The 24,137-nt window shown below is 36.2% G+C and overlaps 1 protein-coding gene across 10 annotated transcripts in view; it reads left to right on the forward strand.

The window, feature by feature from the left end:
* BCAS3 (BCAS3 microtubule associated cell migration factor) overlaps nt 1-24,137 on the forward strand; it is a 480,998-nt gene that overhangs the window by 102,348 nt on the left and 354,513 nt on the right. For all 10 annotated transcript variants that reach the window (XM_059669762.1, XM_059669761.1, XM_059669765.1 and 7 more), the window contains exons 11-13: nt 16-99; nt 6,472-6,642; nt 9,089-9,182. In XM_059669762.1, the coding sequence (XP_059525745.1) occupies nt 16-99; nt 6,472-6,642; nt 9,089-9,182 (349 nt within the window). The remainder of the gene's footprint in view (nt 1-15; nt 100-6,471; nt 6,643-9,088; nt 9,183-24,137) is intronic.

Consider the following 24,137-nt stretch of genomic DNA (forward strand, 5'->3'; position numbering starts at 1 on the left):
TCACTCTTTTTCCAGTTGATTCGATGTCATCAGTCCCGTGGTGGAGCCTGTGGGGACAACAATCAGTCTTATACTGCCACAGTCATTAGTGCTGCTAAAGTGAGTATCCAATAGTCTCTGGGAGTTGTGATTATTTGGAGTAATTATCAAGTTTCTCCCCTGAATTGGATTGAGATGGTCTCTTCCCCTTTTCATCCACAAGTGTAATAACCTTAAGAAGTAAGTCAGACTTATTTCATGTCTCATGAGAATTGATGGCTCAATGATTAGGTATTTAATTTCTTAAAATTCATAAGTAATACTTTATTTTATATTGTAATGATTATAGAGTTTATAGTTACCCAATTTTAAATATTTAAGCCTGTTAGCTAAAGTAAAGTCTGTTATGTAATTAATTCCACTTTTGAAAGAAGCTGTACACGTCCTAAGTAGTGACGTGTGTGATTAGCATTATTCTACCTAAACTGACATCCCTTTGCGTCCTTTAACATTTATGAATCTTTAGTTGGCATAAAAAAGTAGTATTCTTTAAGAAAACCCGAGTCAGATCCCTGGCACATTCTAAGGTTCCTTTTAGTCATAGGCTGCCCCTTGCATGTTTGTCACATGACTTCTTTCTGTGTGTGTGCTTGGGTTAATTTTGACGATGGCTCGTAAACTTTATGCTGATTATAAGGTATTTTTATAATCACTATCCTTTTGAATTCTGAAGTATACAACAAAACAATTCTAATAATAGGGGTGACATAGTGAACCTAAATGACAGCATGTAATAAAAAGCACTACTATTCAGTAGAGAACAACAGTTTAAAGCAAACCACAGGGAGGCAATCAAAGGTCACGCTGTTTTCGTGTGAAACATACAAAAATACTTCAAGACTGATCACAAATGCTTACAATGAAGTGTTTTAGCATGTTTTTATGCTTACAGCACTCTGTATTTTAGATGTCAGAATCTTCATTAAAAAAATTGCTTACTTCTCTCCATTGGCTGTGCCAGAATTACGATGGTTTTTTCAAGGAAGGGAAATCTCAGACGGAGTAATTAGGTAGCATCAGTGTTACTCAGTTAGTTTACAAGAGGTCAATTTCTCAAATATTCAGTTCTTTTTAGACTGACCTGTCATACACTTGTCTCAGGATAGCTCATTGTATTATCATGTAGAATAATTTTCAGTTATGTGATGTAGGACAGTTTTTCAGCTCTTCTTTGCTATAATTATGTTTTTGTGTGCCTTCATGAAAGGAAAGTGACCTGCTTTATTCAGTAACTGGTAAGCTGTTTAACTGTAGCTAAAAGTGGACATGCTGGGATGAGACTAGACTAAATATGCTTTGAAAAGAACAAGCTCGAACTTCCTACTTGTTATGCTCCAATATTGCAAACTGTGAGAAATACACTCAGATCTTCCACATTTAACTGTAAAAATTACGTTGATGATCACACCCTCCAGTAAATTCCCAATAGACCCTTGGTCACCAATGAAAGTGATGTTAATTGACATCCATTGTCAGCTCTGGCAATGTATGAAATTCTTCCAGTAGCACTTGAATAAAGTGGTAATATTTAATTTTTGTTAATCACATTTGCCTGTTTTTAATGCTTATTTGTAAATTTATAAGATAAAGGAAAAATATAACTATGAACATAAGTCACATTTCTTTTAAAATATTTTTAATTAAATAATTTAAAAAATTACAGTTTGCATTCCATGTGAATTTGCATGGTGCATATTGGTTACAAAATCATATGCTTTACAATGTAATCCCCCTGATATATCAGTACCCAATTGGCATCATACACAGTTAGTTTAATATTAATATTAGAGGGAAAAGGGGAGTGGTTATTTTAATACATGCACAAAAACATATATGCATTGATGAAATATTTTAGTGGATAGTGATAATTTCTGATCCTCTAGAATTCAATTTTTTTCAAATTACCAAGTTGTTTAAACACCCTTATTTTTAAGTATGTTTCTGATAACTCCAATATTTGGTTTCGTTTTCAGTGTATTTTTGTTTTTTCAGCTGGTCCTTACTTATAATGTCTTGACTCATGGTTTTCCAGATCTTATTTCAAAAATCTTTAGAAACAATTTTAAATTTGATATGGTATCAGAGTTCTGCAACATGGTCAGTCTTGGATAATTTTAATCCAATTTTAGGGATTGAAATTAAATGTTTTAAATAATGTTTACCTGAAATAGCTCTGACTCCCTCATTACTACTGGTTCTCTCTTCTGTCTATTCTGTATCCCTCAGGTTCCCAACCAAGGCATGGAGGGAAGGTCACCCAATTGACCCCTTGAACATAGTTCCCCAAGTCTATCGAAAAACCACTCAGTCTCTTAGTAGCCCTCCCAAGAATCATCAAATGCATCTAGGCCTAAAATATTTCCTTGTTCTCTTGGATTTTGACCTAAGAACTCTTCACATTCTTGTTAAATACTCCATTTGTTCAAGCAGAGTTGAACAACCCCCCTCGCGCCCCCCCCCCCAATTTTTTCTACTTGTTTTCTTTGGGAGAATTAACCTGATTTACCTATACTATCATTGAAAATAGAAAATAAAAATTTCTTATTTCTTACCAGTTTTTTTCATTTCTATGTAATATTTTTTGAGATGTAACATGGAAATAATTTTAAAAGTCATGTAGTACATGCTCTTTAAGAAGATGTTAATCTTAAAATAAATTCACAACCATTTCATTATATCACTTTCTCAGAAAGATTAATATTTCTCTCTTTCTGACAGTTTCTGATGTGGATTTAGAGAGGTTACCTAACCATAGATGGATTAATTTTTAAATTTTTACTCTTTTTTCACTGTGCAATTCTAAATGTAAATATATTAGTTGAATATGTACTTGGATCTCCTATGCAGCAATACTCCTTTTCTTTTCTTTCCTTTCCTTTTCTTTCCTTTTCTTTTCTTTTCTTTTCTTTTCTTTTCTTTTCTTTTCTTTTCTTTTCTTTTCTTTTCTTTTCTCTTCTTTCTTTCTTTTTATTTTTTCAATTTCTGGGTTCTCAAATAGCACTTAAAATTAAGGTTTATACATTTAGATTTTTCCCTTTGATTTTGAAAATAATTTATTTGTCTCTCAATAATATAATAGTGATGAATTCTCTGTGGTGGTGATAAAGGAAAAACTTCATTTTGAAATTGTTCAAATTGGATTATTTTGATAAATTTATAAAATCTTGTCCCACATTTTCTAGTTACTCTATAACTGTCCTAGTTGAGTTTTCCTTTTAATGTGTTTTAACCCCAGTATGGTAAATTGATTTAATAAAAATGCCTCTATTTTCTCGTTATCTGATAACTTCTTAATGACAACTAACAGGTTTTGTGAGAGCAGTACCATTAGCACTAATGGACAGGGAGGACAACTGATACGGCATGAGAAAGGTTAAAGATGCCTAGTGACCCTTTGGCAAATCTGTCTGCAACAGAACGGAATGAGTACTATGCTGATTCGAATTTTTGGTCAGAGTGGATTATCTCACATTCATTAAAAACTTAAGTTCAGTTTTTTTGCAGATAGTTCTGTGATTACTCTTAAAATTATTCATATATATATAATGAACTTTTGAGTTTAGATACCCCAGATTGTGAAGACACTACCTAAATTAACATATCTATTTGGCCTAGTTAGGTTTATTGTTTTAATTCCTAATTTTTTTTCTTAGCCTTTGTTGTATTTGAGAAAATCATCAGGTATGCATGTACCCTTTCTACTAAAAATCTAGTGAAAAGGCTAATTATACAGTGAGGTGATTTAGGTATCTAAATGTGATATATGAAAATTATTAAATAATATTATATATTGCTTCTGGACACTACTGCTCATCGATGAGACATGGAAACAAATTTCTTCTAGAAGCAAAGGTCTTTACTAATGTAGAAAACGTCTAGCACCCCTCTCTCACTTCCTGCATTAGACCTTATTTGGAAGTTATTAGTAAGCTATGATAGATAATACTATCTTGTCATTTATTATACAAAGTGCCGATTTGATGACTGTTAAATTTTAATAACATGACCCCACTGGTAGTCATTATTTATTTTTTTATGAGAAATACTGTAACTCTTTCATGTAATATGAGCCCTTGCCTAAGAAATATACTACCCTGCTTCCCTGGTCTCCCCATCCTTGAGTTTTTTCCTAATTCTTTTGTGTGAACTTTCCCGTTTATCTTGTGGTTGGCTTTGGTACATTATTTCCCACTTTCTGTGTGCTCTAGTTGTTTTAGTTTGTTCCTATTCATTGGCATAAGAGCATGAAATAATAAGCTCAAGGGCAAATGGGGAGGATATACAAGCTAAGACTTTAAACCTGAAAGGCATTTCTTTGATAAAGGGGTAGCTCCGTTTAAGTGGGACCATCTCCATTAGCATTAATGGAGTCAGTACATCAGCTGAAGCATCTCAGAGGTTAATAAGGCTTCCTGGCTAGCTACTACATCAATACACCGTGGCGCCTGATTTTGTTGGTCCTTCAGAGGCTTTCTTAACAATCTAACAGACTCTTTGTAAGTCATTTCTTGTGAATTATTGAAACAAATGTTTGGCAGCTAATTGAGGAACGCTACTGTGTTTTATAATCACTGCAGTTTGAGTTTTTAGCACTAAACAAAACAGTTAAAATTGATTTGTGGCTTTTTTCTGGTTTCAGTCAGCTGTAAGTTATATCTTTTTGCTTGAATTTAGCAAATGGCTTTAGTGGTCATTTATTTAAGTATTTATTAAAATATAGTGTTATTATCTTCCTCCTTCACCCCTCCCCAGTATATGTGTGTGTTCTGAATTCATGAAGTGTGAGATCACAAGTAGTAACAGGAATAGATTATAAGGAAATATTGGAGAGTGGTTAAATTCAAGCTTAGGAGATAGATAGCCCTAGTTTTAAGTTCTGGCTTTGTCATTGGCTAGGTGTTGTGCTTAATTCTGAAGCCTCCGTTTTCTCTTAAACTGAGGTGTTTGAGGAAATCTATAGAGATCAGTTATGTTTAGAGCAGCGGTTCTCAACCCGTGGGTCGCGACCCCTTTGGGGGTCGAACGATCCTTTCACAGGGGTCGCCTAAGATCATCGGAAAACACATATATAATTACATATTGTTTACAGTAGCAAAATTACAGTTATGAAGTAGCAACGAAAATAATTTTATGGTTGGGGGTCACCACAACATGAGGAACTGTATTAAAGGGTCGTGACATTAGGAAGGTTGAGAACCACTGGTTTAGAGCCTTAACCAATCCCAAGTTCATAGTAAAGGTTCCATAGAACATAGCTACAATAAAATAATGCATAAAGTATTAGTGTTAATCCTATGGTGTTTTAATGGAAAATTTCTTTGGAAAATACATTTCCTTTTTGAAACTTAATCTAGTTGTAGTTTAAATCCACATTTATTTTCCCATAATTATTTTTTAAAGAGAAAGTCACCGTATTAAAAATTAATTTGAAGTATTTTAATAAGAACTTTTCTCACAATGTGAGAACTGGAAAAATATTTCTGGTTGTGTGTCTTATACATAATTTTTGATATATCCATGTAATCTAGATTACTTATTTAGTCTCTAATGACTACGTGTTTTTCCAGTGTTTATGAAATACATAATTTTCTTTATGCTCTAGCTTTCTTCCTTTTAGACAATGCCCCCAAACATTACCTTAACTATATTGCTTGGTAATGCATATGAGATTAATTAGATGAGAGTCCCATAAAATAAAAAATAATCACACACATTATTTTTGACTATTTGCTTTGAATGAAGTGGAACTAAAATGTAATTATAAAGCATCTTAAGTTATTTTTAATTAAAATTGCATTTTAGAAGCATTATATTGAATTGATTTCTGTTATCAGAGAGAAAAGAATCTTCTTTACTAATTTTATATGATATTTCATTCATCTAGTAATTAGTATGTTGGATGGAGACTTTATTTTTCACATGCCAGATCCTGATGTACAATCTTATATAACAGCATATTATAGATTATCTTTGGAAGCATGATCTTTTTTCACATAAGGATTCTACCAGATCATCCCAGTCATTTCCATGCTAAAAAATAGTTTTAAAATTAGATTTGTAGTATCTGAAAATCATCCTACTTCTTACTGTGTCACATGTTTTAAGTTATATACATAAAGAAGAGGGGAACATAATTTTTATAAAATATAATTGTATTCTCATGTGAAACAAAGCTTTTTAGTTATTTACCTATGGCTTTATTCTCACCATGATTACTTTGGGGCTGTACTGATACCATTCACTCAAACTGATACTGAATTTACAGTCACATGAAAAATCAGACTGATTTTCTGTGAAGTTCACTGCTACATATAGGCTCCTAAGAGAAGAAAGAATTTAATGGGTAGGAGAATTAACAAATGCAAATAACTTCATATCAGAATTAAAATTCTGATATGAAGTTATTTATAAATTTTACCTTTCATCTTACAGACTTTGAAAACTGGCCTGACAATAGTTGGGAAAGTGGTGACTCAGCTGACAGGCACGCTGCCTTCAGGTGTGACAGAAGATGATGTTGCCATCCATAGTAATTCGAGGCGGAGTCCTTTGGTCCCAGGCATCATCACCGTAATAGACACGGAAACAGTTGGAGAGGGCCAGGTAAGAACTTGCGATGCATGTAATATCCATTTTCTGCAGAGGGCTGGCTGACTGGGAATATTCTTTGGGATCAGGATTAGCCAAAATGTACTTGGCCTTGTAGGTTGTTAATTTGGATTTCTAGAAATCAAGGTTATTTTAGGTTAGATTCTTCCCACTCCCCCCCAAAGAATGATGAATAATATGTTAGAACCTGTTATTTCAAATTTTATAAGTGCATCAAACCTGAAGGTAAAATTGAGGTTCCATGAGATTCTCTTGTTATCTTTTCATAGGATATGTGTTTCACAGGCAGATATTTGCTCATAGATCAAAAGGATCTTACATATTTCAGGGAATTTAAAAAAAGGTTGCCTCTGATGGTTACAAGTGAATAATATCAAATTTTATTATAGATATTTCCTTAAATATGAAGAATACATGAAATCCCAAAGTATATGTTAGAATACATATATGATAATAGCTAATTGTAAAACCCTATATCTTTAGATAAAATAGATTTTTAAAATCTAAGTTCAGAAACAGGAGAAATGATTTAAACATGGAAAAATGCCTTATGCTGGCATTTAATCTAGTTGATAAGAAACCCATTGGGTTTAGTTTTTTTTCCTCATGTACTTATAAATATCTCTTTGTATCATAGTTTTAGATTTTAAATACATTTCTGAAAGGAAGTAATGTTAAAATTCATTTAATTTGTGATCATTACTATAAAATATAATCTAATACCAATTACTAAAATGAGATAGTAGAGCAACATTTGTGAAAAGTTGCATTTGTCAGCTACTCATGCACTAATTTCTATAGTAAGATCAATTGTCATTTTAAAAAAAAGTGGAGCCTATTGCAATTAAAAGAAAAAACTCTTTGAGATTTTTGAATTTATTATATTTTAATTGGAATCAGAATAATAATAATTCTCCACTTTGCCCATCTTAATTTTGTTGTTAAACAACTATGTTATAGACTTATATTCTTGTTTTAAGACTCTTTTTAATGAAGTGATAGCAAAGTTTTCAGTTGACTGTAATGGCATTTAAAAAAAAGCTGTTTTAGTTAGGTTAGCTCAAGTTGATGGACACATACAGATGTTCTCCTTTTAAATTGGAATTAAATATATGAATCCTTTAATGTTTTCTTTCTTTTGTTCTTTGATTCTTAATTAATTCACCTCCAAGGCCACCCACAGTTACTAAGAGTAGTAACGACCCTTCTCAGAATTGTCTAGTGTGGGGAGTGTAATGTACGTCTGTTAAACATCTAGCTTTTGTTGACAGACAGATTTGTGCTCGTATAAAAGTAGGAAATGTTATGTCTTATTATCTCTAATGAAATAGAGATGTAACTCATTACTTTATTATATGTAAGTGTAGGAATATGTTAAAAGAAAAATTAAGCTAATTTCCTAAAATGCATAAAAATAGGCCATATGTTTTCAAATGTTTGTCACCGTACCTCCTCTCCCCTGCCTTCTCCCATTCTTCAGTAACTTTTTATAATTTTAAAATGGAATTCTCAGGTTTGGAATATGGAAATGAACTGTAGATTGTGGAGTTGCAAAAGTTATTTTTCCTGTGATACATTCATTGTTAACACTTGAAACAACTAAAGCTGTTTACTAGGAAATAGGACTCATAGAAATGTTAGCTTTTAGGTTAGTGTCATTCAACTTGAAATGTTCTATTTTCTATTATTTGTTCAGAGCATAATCTTATTTTCACTCCTACTTGTAAAATATTCTAAAATTTTAACTTGATTTAGACATTTTAAGACAGGAAATATATTGATGTTCAATAAATGGTAAGTTGCAATGTGCATTTTAAAATAATTATAAATATTTTTTAAAGCAACAAGATTTTCTCAGTAATACTGTCCTCCCTTTTATTTATTTTATTTATTTTTATTTTTATTTTTTTTACAGAGAGGAAGGGCTAGGGATAGAGAGTTAGAAACATCGATCAGCTGCCTCCTGCACACTCCCTACTAGGGTTGTGCCCCCAACCAAGGTACATGCCCTGGACTGGAATCGAACCTGGGACCCTTGAGTCCACAGGCTGACAATCTATCCACTGAGCCAAACTGGTTAGGGTCACTTTTGCTGTTTAAATCCATTGAGCCTTTAATAAATAAAGATATTTTCATGTTTACATTGGTGGTGTATAAAATTTTATTCACCATCTTTCTGATACTAAAATGATTGTCTCTGTCACCTATAGTCAAGTTAACCAACTGTTTAGCGTTTATATGGTTGATCTGCTGGGGTTGTATTATATCTTTTCCTCATTCGTGAAGTGGTATTTTCACTTTTTAGTGGCAAGAATAATCTTACAATATAATGGAAGCATGTTATTTGGTTATGGACATTGTGGTGTAACTGTTTATATCTTCAAACTCAGTAATTGGTGATTAAAGGTTAACTTCCATTTGCCTCTTTATTTTTGTAAAGGTGCTTTTGAGTGAGGATTCTGACAGTGATGGTATTGTGGCCCACTTCCCGGCTCATGAAAAACCAGTGTGCTGTATGGCTTTTAACACAAGTGGTATGTTTGTTTCTCCCCATTTATATCATGGGCTTTCCAATTTGATTTTTTTGGAAATGGAATATCTAAAACACGAATCTCGTTTTTCTTCTATGTGCCAGTGTGTATAAGAAAAGTAAATAGTTTCAGTAACTGGTTATTAAATGAATGAATTTATAATAAAATTTAGATACCCTGTAAACATTAGCTTTATTCACAATAACATGGTGAAAGCAGCAGTCGGTAAACAGTGTTGTTGAGTTGCATTAATTTCTGAATTACAATTAAGCCAAGAACTTCAGTATTTCAGTCAACATATTAATGTATGTGAATGGAATTTTCTTTGTAACTTAAAGTTTCTTTTTAATGTCACATTTTATAAACTAGTTTACTTATATTTTTTCTCCTTTTCTTGTGGTGTTTTTGTTTTTCTGGTTCTTCTTAAAGCATTTGGTAAAGAGAGATGTTAAAGCAATGTGGAATGCCCTATTATCTTTTGTCAATCCCCCCCCCCCCCCCAACTTTTTATTGTAAAAAGTTTCAAACATAAAAACAGATATAAAGGTTAATATAATAATGACCCACATATCACTACCTTGATTAAACAAATGTTCACATTTTAATGTATATATTATATATGTATGTGTATTTTGCTGAACCACTTGAATGTAAGTTTCATCCTATCTAATAAAAGAGAAAAATGGTAATTGGCATACGACGATACCCTTTTCATTGGTTAATCAGGGCTATATGCAAATTAACTGCCAACTATGATTGGCAGTTAACTGCCAACTATGATTGGCAGTTAACTGCCAACTATGATTGGCAGTTAACTGCCAACTAAGATTGGCAGTTAACTGCCAACAAGATGGCGGTTAATTTGCATATGTAGGCACAATGCAGGGAGGCGAAAGGGAAAGCAGGAAGAAGCCCCCTGCCACTGACAGTGATCAGAAACCCAGGGGGGAGCTAAGAGCTGGGGGGCAGGGCAAAGACGGCCCTGGGGCCGCCTTTGCCCTGCCCCCCAGCCATGATCGGGGAATCAGGCGCCTTTGCCGCCCTGGCCAGTGATAGCAGGAAGTAGGGGTGGAGCCAGCGATGGGAGCTGGGCATGGTCGAAGCTGGCAGTCCCGGGAGCTAGGGGTCCCTTGCCTGGGCCTAAAGCGGAGCCCATGATCGCGGGGCCGCTGCAGCTGCAGGTCCCCGCTGCCCGGGCCGGACGCCTCAGCCAGAGGCGTTAGGCATGGGCAGGGGCGGAGCCTGCAACTGCGGGGAGCTGGGGGTCCCCTGCCCAGGCCTGACACCTCTGCCGGAGGCCTCTGGCCTGGTCAAGGGGCCAATCCGGTGACTGGTGATCGGAGGGTGATGAGGGTCAACTCCTCTGGCCGAGGCATCAGGCCTGGGTGGGGGGCGGAGCCGGGGATTGGGGGGATATGATGGTCCCCTTGCCCAGGCCTGAAGCCTGGGTCAGAGGCGTCAGGCTTGGGCGGGGGCCAGAGCCAGTGATCAGGGGGAGATGGGGGCCCCCTGTCCAAGCCTGACACCTCTGGCGGAGGCGTCAGGCCTGGGCAAGGGGCCGATCAGGCGATCGGAGGGTGATGGGGGTCAACGCCTGAGGGCTCCCAGTATGTGAGAGGGGGCAGGCTGGGCTGAGGGACACTCCTCCCCCCCCCACACACACCCAGTGCACGAATTTCGTGCACCGGGCCCCTAGTATATTATAACATTTCACCCGTTACAAATGAACTATGCATTTCCTAAGAATAAAGACCCCTTTCTACATAACAAAAAATTATATATTCAGAAAACTAACATACTATATTATCTAATATCCAAACCAAATTTAAAATTCCCCTGGCCGGGTAGCTCAGTTGGTTGGAGTGTCATCCCATACACCAAAAGGTTGAGGTTCCCCTAGTCAGGGAACATTTGGGAGGCAACCAGTGCATGTTTCTCTCTCTGTCTCTGTCTCTCTGTCTCCCTCTCTTTTCCTTTTTTTCTCTCTCTCTTCCCCTCTCCCTTTCCCACTCTAAAAACAATAAACATATCATTGGGTGAGGATTAAAAAAAAAACAAAACCCCAATGGTTTCAAAAGTGAATTCTCCAGCTACTTCAAACTAAGTTCTAATTAAAGTTCACTTCTTACATTTTGTCATCTCTCTCTAGGTCCTCTTAATCCAACTAATAACGTCCACCTTTTCTTTTTTACAGGGCCCAGACCAGTTATCTGATGCAAATTCTGTACTTGTCATATTTTTTTTTCATTATAGTAATGTTTTCCTTATTTCCTAAAGAGGCTTTTAAATGACATTCAAGCTAAGGATTTTTTTTTTAACATCTTAAGTTTTACTGTCTACAACATTTCATCCCAACAAGAGACATATATCATCAGGTTGTCTTGCAATTTATGATACTGTGTTTGATCACATGGAGAAGTTAGTGACCCATCGAATGTCTGCATATTAGAGAGAGGTTCCTCTTGTGGAGATCAGCAAGTAATCTGCAGAGTGTTATTTTGGCCTCATTGCTGAAACGACTTTTTACTCAATAGTTTTGTTACATTGAAGGCTATATTATAAGGGTGGTTTTTCTAATTGTATTGTGTTTTCTGCATTGATTATCTGCTATCCTATCAAAAAATTTTTTTTCGTTCATCAACCAGTAGTGAACCACAGTTATCCTGTATGTAAAAGGCAGAGATTAAGTGCTTAATTCTTTATCTTTATTTACCAATTTTCATTGTTAGGAATTGGTTTAATACTTCCAGTGGCGGAATTCTACTCCAGTGGAATTAATTTTAAAAATACTTTGTTCATAAATAATATTGTTTTCTTGCTTTCAGAGCTGAAATAGTTTTCATAAATTTACAGTCCTTTTAGTTCTTATTTCTTTGGTTGATGTGTCTGAAGAGACTGCCATTTTATTTTATTCTGCAGAAATGATCCTATTAGTTAAACTTGATGGAAAGATCCATCTTTCCTTTCTTCTCAAATAAAGAATGATGGTAAGCGGATAATATAGAGTACTTTGAATAATCTTTCTTCTAATATCTTAATTAGTCATTTTTGATAGAGAGGAAGATTTTTATAGTGATTGTTGATCAGTAGGGTTGATTTAATTAATGAAGACAATGATTTATTGAAATGCTCTGAATGTTGTGGGAATTAAGTTAAATTTGAAGAAAGAGTCTGGAAGTTATGTTCCTTATAGCACTCCACTTGGAGTAACCAGTATGACTCATTTTGATAGGCCATCTGTTATGTCAGATCTCCTTTGTATTAATGTATATTTCACATTACCCTAGTCAGAATGCTTCAGACACTGGAAGCTGTATTTTTTCCTGTCTATAACTTTCTTTTATAGTAAGAACATATTATATAACATAAAGAATGTAGTTATCCCTATCATTGTCTAGCAATTAACTCTAGAAAACTATTGTTTCTTTCCTATGGTTTCCTAACTTTGATCTGCATTTGCCTTTGAATTCTGTTTGAACTCCCTAATTTGTGTTTTTATGATAAGATTTATCTTTAAATATTTGTTAGCCTAGTTAGCCTGAGTTCCAGTTTACATTTGGATTCACTCTTGGTTTATAATCTGTGGGTTTTGACAAATATATAGTGACATGTATCCACCAGTATAATACTACACCATATAGTTTTACTTCCCTAAAAGTCCCCTTTGCTCTGCCTGTTCATTCCTCCCCGCTTTGTTTGAACCCCGACAACCACTGATTTTTTCCACCGTTTCCATACTTTCGGTTTTTGCAGAATGCCATAGATTGGAGTCTTACAGTAGGTAGTCATTTCAGATTGCCTTCTTTTACTTACTAATATGCACTCCCTTCATCTCTTTGTATGCCTCAATTGCACATTTCTTTTTATGTTACTCTCTAAATATTTTTTATGGTTCAAAATTATGGTAAAGCCTATATTTTAATCTATGAATAAAAATAATATATTTTAAGTATTTTACTTTGTCTTTTAAAAAATATTAGTCTTTGAAAGAGGTTTCTAGGCTTTACCATATTGTTAAAAAGTTCCTGGCACTAAAAATGTTTGAGTCCATTATCAAAAAGAGTAACCCTTGGCGTGATTTTCAGCCAACGCATTAGAAACTAACTCTTTCTTTTAACTAGAGACTCCATTCACATTGCCTGGCTCAGTCATGGTGATTCAGAGAGAGTCAACACCCATGGAGTCTGCTGGTGTGATAGGGACTTAAGGAAGGAGAATGCTTTGTGGAGTTAGGAGAGCCTGCTAGGAGATGAGATGACTATTAACTTGGTCTTTGATTATTGGGCAACATTCTTCAAGGGGAATTCAGTTCTAAACTGGAACCTAAAAGATAATTAGCTAGGAAATAATGATTCAATGCCTGGCATATAAAGAAATATTAGTTGAGTGAAAGAGGCAAGAAATATATTGCACGTTCAACATAAATTGTGAAGCAGAATCTATACCAAGAACTGATCAATTTCTTATGTGGTAGAGATATTTCAATGCGTCGTCATTTCTGCAACGTTTTATAAATGTTTTGTACCTGTTTAAATATTTGAATTAAATGGAGGGTTCATAACTCAGCAACCACTCACAAAATTGGTCTGCAAAATATAGATGCTGGTAGGCAGAGATTTCATACATTTGCTTACAATTTATCTTGGTTATTTACTGTTCAGCTCTTAGTATTTTTACTATTCAGAATATGACTGATACTGCTTGAGTATGGCACAAGTGTGTATATAAAATATTTAATTCTCAATGATTTGAAAGCCTTTGTGTGTGTGTGTGTGTGTGTGTGTGTGTGTGTGTGTGTTTTAAAAGCTGCCTACCAGAGAATGGCTATGGCTGCCAACTATTATCTAGCTCCTAACATTAGGTAACATTTTATTTGTCAAGTTTCTGTATCATGTTTCTTGTTTTAGCCAACCCTCCCAGATTAAGATAGAAATACATACATATGAACTATTTGAGTCGAGAAGCTGCGTTGCCATTTGTAAATGCATGGATACCTTAGTACAGTGGTCGGCAAACTCATTAGTCAACAGAGCCAAATATCAACAGTACAACGATTGAAATTTCTTTTGATAGCCAAATTTTTTAAACTTAAACTATATAGGTAGGTACATTGTTATTAACTTAATTAGGGTACTCCTAAGGCTTAGGAAGAGCCACACTCAAGGGGCCAAAGAGCCGCATGTGGCTCGCGAGCCGCAGTTTGCCGACCACGGCCTTAGTAGATGTTATTTATTCCATTATGATGAATTTTCTATCAACCTTTGTATAATTATTTCTTTGTAAATTTACTTATGTTATAAAATGAGGCAGTTTTTTGTTCTCTGGCTGAATTATTTTTGTTAGCTTCTGAATATATATTAATTGGTATTTTGTACACATAAGTACTGTATGAAGTGGTCCTTCACACAGTACTTATGATTTTTTATTTAAATTGGCCTTTTTCAAAATATAACTTGTAGATCCTCCAATGACATTCTCCAGTTTTTCTTTACATGTATCCATACATATTTTTAATTTTTTTCATACTTCTAAATTTATACCAATAAGTTTTAACTCTTTTGCCCTTGTAATAGTCTATTTGGTTAAAGGTTTTTTCATAGGGACTGTAGGGTGGGCAATAACAACCATAGTGTTTATAAATTTAGAGAAGTTCATTAAAACAAAAAACATATTTTTTTTTTTTTTAAAACCTAATCTTTCTCTAATCTTTACCTGTACTATACTAGGAATATAAATAAATTTATTAGTTTCTTTTTTAGAGAAGCATATTTTTAGATGACAGAGCTGTTAAAATGTACTGGACATCAAAATTCAAGAACAAACCAGACCTGTTGTCCACATTAAAAGCAATGTAATATGTACATGATGAAATAACTCTAAAAGTGAATTAAGAGGAAAAAGTAGGTTGTGTGAGTCAGTGGCATGAGGTTCAGTCTTGTATGGGACCTACTCAGAAAAGAAATTAAGGGATGCCATTAAATAGAGCTGTGAGCAGCTGCATTCAGTTTGTTTTTCAATTTCTCCTTCCCATTCTTGTTTACTAGCTATGACTCTGAGACCTGAATTAAAACAGATATTTTAATGGCAACATTTATGATTTGGTTAGAAGTGCCAGAGAGGCCTCCATGCTTAGATCTGGACAGCTTCAATATGGGTGGTGTAAGTTTGTTGCTTTCAATTATTTAGATATAAAATGAATACCATTTCTAGGGAAGTTTTAAAATAAAATTAATACACTTTTTTTAAAAAGCAGTTTTAGGTTCCAGCAAACAAATGGAAAGTACAGAAAAGTCTCTCTCACACACACATAACCTCCTATACTACCAACATGCCACACCACAGTGGTAGTTTTGTTATAATCATGAATCAATACTGATACATCATTATCAGTCAAAGTCTTTAGTTTATGTTAGGTTTCACTGTTGGTGGTTTTACATTCTGTGGGTTTTGACATATTAATATTGATATGTATCCACCTTTGCAGATAAAGAATTATTTTACTAACTTAAATTTTTTTTTAATTCAAATTTGGGACTTCTTAGTCACTGTTTATTTTCTTTTCTTATCTTTTTCTTCCTTTTTTTCAGTCATTTTTTAAAACATTCTTTCTGCTTCTTGTTTTCCTCTTCTTTCCTTTGGAACTCCATGATTCATAGATTCATCTCCTTGATGGTATCCCACAGGTCTCAGAGGCTCTGTTAACTTTTCTTCATTCTTTTCAAAATACTATCCTTCCTTTTATACTTTTCTCAATAAAGTACACACTTTTGTGAGTTATTTTTGGGTTCTCTGATGAAGATGACCTCTTTAAGCTATTTTCTGTCTGGGAATATCTGTATTTTTGCCCATAGTTTTGATAAGTATTTCAACTAGAGATGATGTTTTAGTTGGACCACCTCCCCCCCCCCCCCCAAGCAATTGTCAGTTGTCTTTCTATGTTCACAGCTTTTGGCATTATTAATTTAATCCTCTTGATTGCTTGCATACAGAATTGTACTTTCTTGGGGGCAGAATTCTAATCTGTAGTGTCAGCTTAAATGGAGCCTTTGGAAATTTTTCTAAAGTTCGGTACCTTCTTACCCTCACCTATTGTGGATTGCTCTCTTTCCGGTTGTATTGTCTGAGGTGAGAGCAGCTGCTCCTATTTCGGTGTTTTTATACTGAACTTTTAAATAGATTTTTTAAGTGCTTTGATTTTTGTTATTTATCAGTTTGTTTTTGTCATAGGGCAAGAACAACAGCTTCTTTTGATTTTACAAATTCAGATCAAAAGTCTCTGCGCTGGTCATTCAAGTGTGTCAAATGTTCTCTAGGACACTGGTTTACACCACAACCTTTGTACATGTATTAGCTTGGGCTGCCATAACAAAACACTGTAGACTTGATGGCTTAAACAACAGAAATTTATTTTCGGACAGTTCAAGATCAAGGTTCCGGATGATTTGGTTTCTAGCAAATGGCCACCACCTGGCTCTGAGCTTGCATAGCCTTTCCTTGGTGCAATGGAACAGGGAGAAAGAAAGAGGTGGCTCTCTTCCTGTAAGATGCTAAGGCTATCAGGTCAGAGCCTCTCCATTGTGACCTGATATATACACACTTAATTATTTCCTAGGAGCCCTCATCTCCATGTATTGCCACACTGGGTTTTTAGAGTTCCAATATGTGAATTTTGGAGCTACACAAACATTCAATCCATAACAGTACTTTTGAGAATCATTGTTACTCTTTGTTTTTAAAACATCTTATTTGATCACAGCCCAATTCTAGGTTATTCTGTTTAGCTGTGATTGTTGCATCATACTTAATTCTACGTGTTTAATTCCACTTTAAGGTATTCAGTTATTTTGTAAGATATTAACGATACTTCTATCTTTCAACAACTTCCTTATTTCTCTGAGTGTATTGTCTGAAAGTCTGGCACAGTGACTGACAGTTTCAACCAGGTCTACATTTTCCCTCCAACATTTATCCATAGTAGATATTTTTCAGCTCCTTAAACATGTTACATCATTTTCCCTCTGCCTAGAATCCTTTTTGACCTGGCTAACTCTTATTTACCTCTTGAGTCCCATTTTTAAATATTATTTTAGGAAGATTTACCTGACCCTACATAAAATGTCATTCTCCCCCCCGTCCCTGCTGCCCCCACCTCACCTTGCCACTTAATTGAGCAAGTTACTTTATCTGCTTGGATCACTCTCAGTATTTTAAATTCCTCACCAATAAAATGAAGGCCAGTATACTGAGACCTCAATAAATATTAACTGTCTAAATTATTTTTAATTCTCTCATCCTAGTTTTTTATTTATTTACTAGAGGCCCAATGCACAAAAATTGTGCAAGCGTAGGTCTTCCTTCCCCCAGTTGCCGGCACCAGTTCCCCTCCAGCATCTGGGACCTGGGCTTCCCTCTGGCCCCAGCTTCGTCCGGAAGGATGTCTGGTCTAATTAGCATATAACCCTTTTATTATTATAGATACCCCTCAAGAGTATCCTTTTGAAATGTTTTCTGCTAGAGATGAGCTTTTATTTTGTCCCCGAGGTTTTTTTACCCTGTCAATTTTCATGTAGTTGATATTGAGGAATTATATCTCTCTCTATAAAACCCTAATATGGTAATTGTCCCTCTGACCATTCAACCATTCAACTAGCCACTATGATGTGCACTGACCACCAGGGGCCAGTAGGTTAGCTTGCTGCTGGGGTCCGGCTGATTGGAACTGGGGGAGATGGACCAGACACGCCCTGGACACCTCCTGTGGTCCCTCCCTGGCTCCGATCATGCAATGCTGGGGTCCCTTGGCCTGGCCTGGGCCCTCTCACAATCCGGGACCCCCTGGGGGATGTTGGAGAGCTGGTTTCGGCCCGATCCCTGCAGGCCAGGCTGAGGGACCCCACAGTGCATGAATCCGTGCACCGGGCCTCTAGTATTGAATAATTACATTAATTGTTTCTTTCTTTATTGTTGTAATTATGGAGATACTATGGCAGGGCAGAGATAAGGCATTAAATCAACGTAATTAGTCATTTGTTGAGTAAAACCAATTTATATCTAATTGTGGTTCCAGTAAGAATTGTCTCTCTTCCTAAATTGTGGGAGTGATCTATCTTGTAGAAGCTACATTATATTTATGTAACTGAATTCACTAGATTGCCATATTATTAATTATGTTGCCTTTGACATCAAATTAATTAATTTTATTAACTAAATTAGATATTAGAAGCATATGAAAGACATTCTCAACTCTGCAGTAAGCCTGACATTTCTGAAACAGACCTGCTGTCTTTAATTTGGTAAATAATTGATCTGCTGTCCAAAGGCGTTATTTCTGCCAGCTGAGTAGCTGAGAGCTGTGAATTGCAACAAATCTACATTTTAAATAATTACCCTTTCTTGTCAGGGAAGTTGTTTTTTCATCCATTAATAAGACAAAAATGAATGTTGGTTGTCTAGTCAAATAGATTAAACAAGGACCCCTTTGGGTGCATGACTGTATCTTTAAGAGACTTTACATTTTTCTGGCTACGTAAATGCTGTGTATTGAAAGGTGATGGTGGTCCTGGATTGATCATTAGGAAAGTTTAAGTTTTCTTTAATGCACATAGTTCTCTCTCCCCCCCCCCCCCGCCCTGCATTGATCACAGCAGGTGGTCAGGTGGTCTTGATTTTTGTGAATATCTATAATGCCTCGCAGATTAACAGAGTTATGTGGCTTTAGATTTTCCCTCTAACAGTTCTGGTGTATCACTGCCAGTCACACTATATCACTCAGACTGCAAAGGCAGCTTGAAGAGCTTATTGCTTTTTCTCCTCCACCCCACCCCCCACAAGAAGTGGGTGTTTCTTTAGGTCTGTAGTTACTCTCTTGTTTTGTCATCTTGTAAACTGATGGGTATGTCTTACTTGTGCAGTGAATTAGCACCTGAGGGATTTCTTGTCTTTGCTTTATGTTCACTGTTGGATTAGACCTGGATGAGAGTCAGAGGGAACCTTGCAGGTTTGATTCATCAAGCCTGGGGCCCACAGTACTTTACTAGGAGGTTCCCCCCAAAATGCTTCATCCCTTTTAAGAGCAAAAAAAGTATATAAACTTTTAGGTTATAGGAATGCTTTAATATACAATTAAAACAAACAACTGTAGTCATAAAATGTAATTTTAAATAATTTTTCATGGAAGAGGGGTCCTGTGAAGACAAAGAATGTCCAGAGCTGATGAAAGTCCTAAGGCAGCCCTGGTCCTGGGTGTCCATCAGTAAGGAGGTGCCCTCTTTCCTCCCATCCCTCACTGCCCAGTACTCATAGTTAATTTAGCAAAGGCGGTCAATTAAATCTGAAGGAACTAATAAAAGCTGTGAGTGACATGGTATATACAAATGTGAAGTAGACATATATACCTATAACACCAAAACTGATCAATATCACTTAATCACCAAGAAAATACAGCATTGCCCTGACTGGTTTGACTCAGTGGATAGAGCGTCGGCCTACGGACTCAAGGGTCCCAGGTTCGATTCTGGTCAAGGGCATGTACCTTGGTTGCGGGCACATCCCCATTAGGGAGTGTGCAGGAGGCAGCTGATCAATGCTTCTCTCTCATCGATGTTTCTAACTCTCTATTCTTCTCCCTTCCTCTCTGTGAAAAATCAATAAAATATATTAAGAAAAGAAAAGAAAATACGGCATAATAAAACTATGAGAGATAACCAAATACTCACTGAAATGATTACAATTTAAAAAGACTAACAATACACTATTGATGAGATTATGGACCTTATGCTACATGCTGCTTTGGAGAAACATTTTTGCAGTATCTTGTGAAGTTAAACATACATATGACGCAGCAATTCCACTTGAACATTTTACCTAAGAGAAGAAAAACAAGTGTCCACACAGAAGCTTGTACCTAAATCTTCATATTCACAATAACCCCAAACTGGAAATAATTGCTGAATGGATATATAAGTTTTCATGTACCCGTATAATGAAACTGCTCAGTGATATAAATCAATGATTGGACTCATGCTATCTGCAGCAGATAGGGCTAGAAAAATTTTGTGTGATTACATTTATGTGGAATTCTAAAGCAGGCAATATTAATTCATAATGATAGAATGCCAATCAGTGGTTGCCTGGGGCCATGGAATGGGGAGGGGATGGACTGCAAGTGGACACAAGGATTTTTTTTACATGTTCTCTGTCTTGATATGGTAGAGTTTTATAGGTGTACATACTTGTCAGACTCATGAAACTGTTCACTTACCTTGAGTGCATTTATTGTATATGAATGATGGATTAGTAGAGGTTAATAAAGTTTTAAAATATTCTGGTATTTGACAAATATAGTCAACCACTTGGAAAAATAAGATTACATATGGATACATACCACTTTCCTATATGTCTATTGGATGAACAGACTGTTGAAAATAATAGAACACTTAATATGAAAACCCATTGACTATAGCTAAAGATATTTTCAGAAAAAGAATTTCTTGATACAAAATGAAAGAATGAAAACACATTAATTATTTAAATGAAGATGTTAGGACATTTAACTGTCTCCCTAAAAATGAAGGAGGGTGGACTTAAAAAGTTATAAATACAAATGAGCTAATTGTTGATTTTAGACTTTTCCACATGGAACAAATGAATAAGAGCCACATCAGAGATTTTTGTTGTGACTTATCTTGGTTCTGGATACGTGCAACTTTTGGAAGGGATCAAATGAATCATGTCCTTTGTTCCTTCGATAGTGTTTATTTCAGTGCCTTTAATGGCATTATCAAGCATAAATATTAGAAAGTCTTAATATATATTATGGGCCACAAATGTGGAAGAATACAATGTATATTATAGCATCTTTAAGCAGCTTAAAAACTGTGGTAATTGATGCTACCCATAGGGAGACTTTGAGACCATTGCTTTAAGTATTCCTATTCATCTTAAAGGTTTTATTAATCAGACTTTAATAGGATAGGATATTATAGCGGTTTTATGTAATTTGAAGACCTAATAGACTTTGACTAGTACTAGGATTCTGTTTCTTTGCTTTTATGTTTACAAATATGACTTGTAGCTTTAAAAATTTAAATAATTTGGAAGTTTCAATCTCCACAGGTATTGATGGGAAAGTATTGAATTTACAAGAATTAATACCAAAACAAAATTATTTTATGAGTGATATAATCTGAAATCCTGTAAAGATTTCTATTTGACCAAGATTATCAGTGTTCATGTCTCTTTTTGGAGGAGAGTGTGAATAGCTGGTAATTTGTCTTCCAGTTCATATGTGTGCATGTGATAAAGAAACATACAATTAGGTAGGTGTTATAAATAGGATATGGCAAAAAGACATACCTACTCATGTTTCCAAGCTTTTATAGCATATGTCCAGTGGAGGTCTGCTGCTCTTTAATTTTGCCTTTTGGGCTAACCAGCTGACGCCCAGTTGAAAAGACTTATGTTCTTATGAGGCCGCAAAAGCCTTAATGTTCAGGCTCCAGTCTCAGGTTTTGGAGAACGCCATGTACCGTCAGCAGCTTCAATTTCCACCCTCTAATGCTAACGCTCATCTATCAAACTTGAGGCTGAGAGTGAGGGAGAGGAAGCTTCCAGATAAACATACAACAGCGCCTAAACAGCTAATCACACTAGGCTTCCGCTTCCAGGCCCTATAATTAGAAGTCCTTCTTTTCCTTGTATTCCCAGATGACGCAAATGCATTTTGTGGCTTGGCACCTCATTTGGGGCGTAGGTTTAGTTTATGGCCAGGCTAGTCTGGTTTAGTCTCCTGATGCTGCATAAATAGTTCTCAAGCCACAGTCTACTCTGTACAAGTTTTTCCTTTTATGTATATCTGCTTTGTAACTTGTTTTCTAGAAGAAAAAAAAGGCATGTCATTTCTCCCAGCAGAATGTGTGCAACAGAGGAAATTATAAATTAAAAGAAAGCACATGATTGTGTGGTACTACACAAGCTATTTCTTCCCTTCCTCTCTGCTCTTTCAATTTTTCCTCCATCATTTAAAATTTTGTCAAAAAAATTAAGCTACCTTCTGGATTATGGAAGCCACATTTGTGTGGAGAAGTGGAAAAAGAAAAGTTTAAGATAGGATATACAGAAGATAGTAAGCATAAATTTTCAATGGGATATTTCTCTAAAAATTTGAATTTGTTTACATATTAGAAAGTTAGATATTAACATCAATTTCAAAAGCTAGGAGCATATTGAAAGTGTTCATTTGAATGCTTATTTTGAGTAAAATATTGATCTTTGATTCTAAAAGAAATGAAGTTTATCTTCAGTAGGGGAGTGATATATTTGTGTTATAAATGCAAGTTCATTATAGTTTCTGTCAGAATGATGTTTCCATGAAATAGGCTGTCATGTGTAGGAAATAGCTTTGTTGTGGAAAAGTAGAGTTAAAACCTAGTATTGGAATTGTGGTAATAGAAACAGTATGACTCAGCAAAAAATAGGCGTGAAGAAATATTGTCCACAAAAGGACAATAAAACATTCATGCCCAATCTTAGCAATTTATTGTTTGAATAACATCAACAAGATGATAAGAATGTAAAGTATGTCAGTGGCATTATGACCATAGTTAGGTGCAGGGTGGGAGGCAATCTATCTAATAAAAGAGTAATATGCAAATTGACCATCACTCCAACACACAAATATGGCCGCCCCATCTGGTCAAAGATGTTCGGCACAAGATGGCCAGCAGGGGAAGGCAGTTGGGGAAGATCAGTCCTGCAGGGAAGGGCAGTTGGGGGGGACCAGGCAAGCAGGGAAGGGCAGTTGAGGGGGGACCAGGCCAGCAGGGGAGGGCAGTTGGGGGGGGACCAGGCCAGCAGGGGAAGGCAGTTGGGGGCGACCAGGCCAGCAGGGGGAGGGCAGTTGGGGGCAACCAGGCCAGCAGGGGAAGGCAGTTGGGGGTGACCAGGCCAGCAGGGGGGGCAGTTGGGGGTGACCAGGCCAGCAGGGGGAGGGAAGTTGGGGGCAACCAGGCCGACAGGGGAGGGCAGTTGAGGGGTCCAGGCCAGCAGGGGGAGGGCACTTGTGGGGGGACCAGGCCAGCAGGGGAGGGCAGTTGGGGGCAACTAGGCCAGCAGGGGAGGACAGTTGGGGGCAATCGGGCCGGCAGGAGAGCAGTTAGGTTGATCAGGCTGGAAGGAGAGTGGTTAGGGGGTTATCAGGCTGGCAGGCAGAAGCTGTTAGGGGCAATCAGGCAGGCAGGCAGGCAGGCAGGCAGGTGAGCGGTTGGGAGCCAGCAGTCCTGAATTGTGAGAGGGATGTCTGACTGCCCATTTAGGCACAATCTCACACCGGGCAGTCGGACATCCCTAAATGGGCAGTTGGACATCTTTTGAGGGGTCCCAGATTGGAGAGGGTGCAGGCTGGGCTGAGGGACATATCCTCCCTGCCCCCCATGCATGAATTTCGTGCACCGGGCCTCTAGTGTTATATAAACTGTTATAGATTTGAATAGATTTCAATAATAACACCTTTCATATTTAAAATGTGTTCTCCTGGAAATAACCAGTACACCAGCATCTAGTATGTTATTTTTAAATCCAATGTAGTGAGTAGATCTATACTGTATATTAGCCAAATAAAGAGCAAACTCAAATATACTTCACCTTTCCATTTAAATGCCTACCGTATCTTTCCATAGGTGCTTAATATTCTTTCATATCTTTCCTTTCAACAAGGAAAAGTTTTAACAGTAAAGAAATGTAATAACATCTCTGGTAAAGCAGAATAAGCTAATAAACCACTTCTCCCATAGAAAAATATAAATTCTGGACAAAATATAGACTAGCACAAATTTAGCTATATGTTTATTATAATCCCTGGAACAATCAAGAAAAGGTTAAAATAAAGAAATATACCAAATGGTCAATAGATAAATTAAAGTTGGATATTATAAATAACAAAATTATACAAAAGAGGGAAGG

The sequence above is a fragment of the Myotis daubentonii genome, chromosome 16 (genome assembly GCF_963259705.1).
Source record: "Myotis daubentonii chromosome 16, mMyoDau2.1, whole genome shotgun sequence".
NCBI classification, from domain to species: domain Eukaryota; kingdom Metazoa; phylum Chordata; class Mammalia; order Chiroptera; family Vespertilionidae; genus Myotis; species Myotis daubentonii.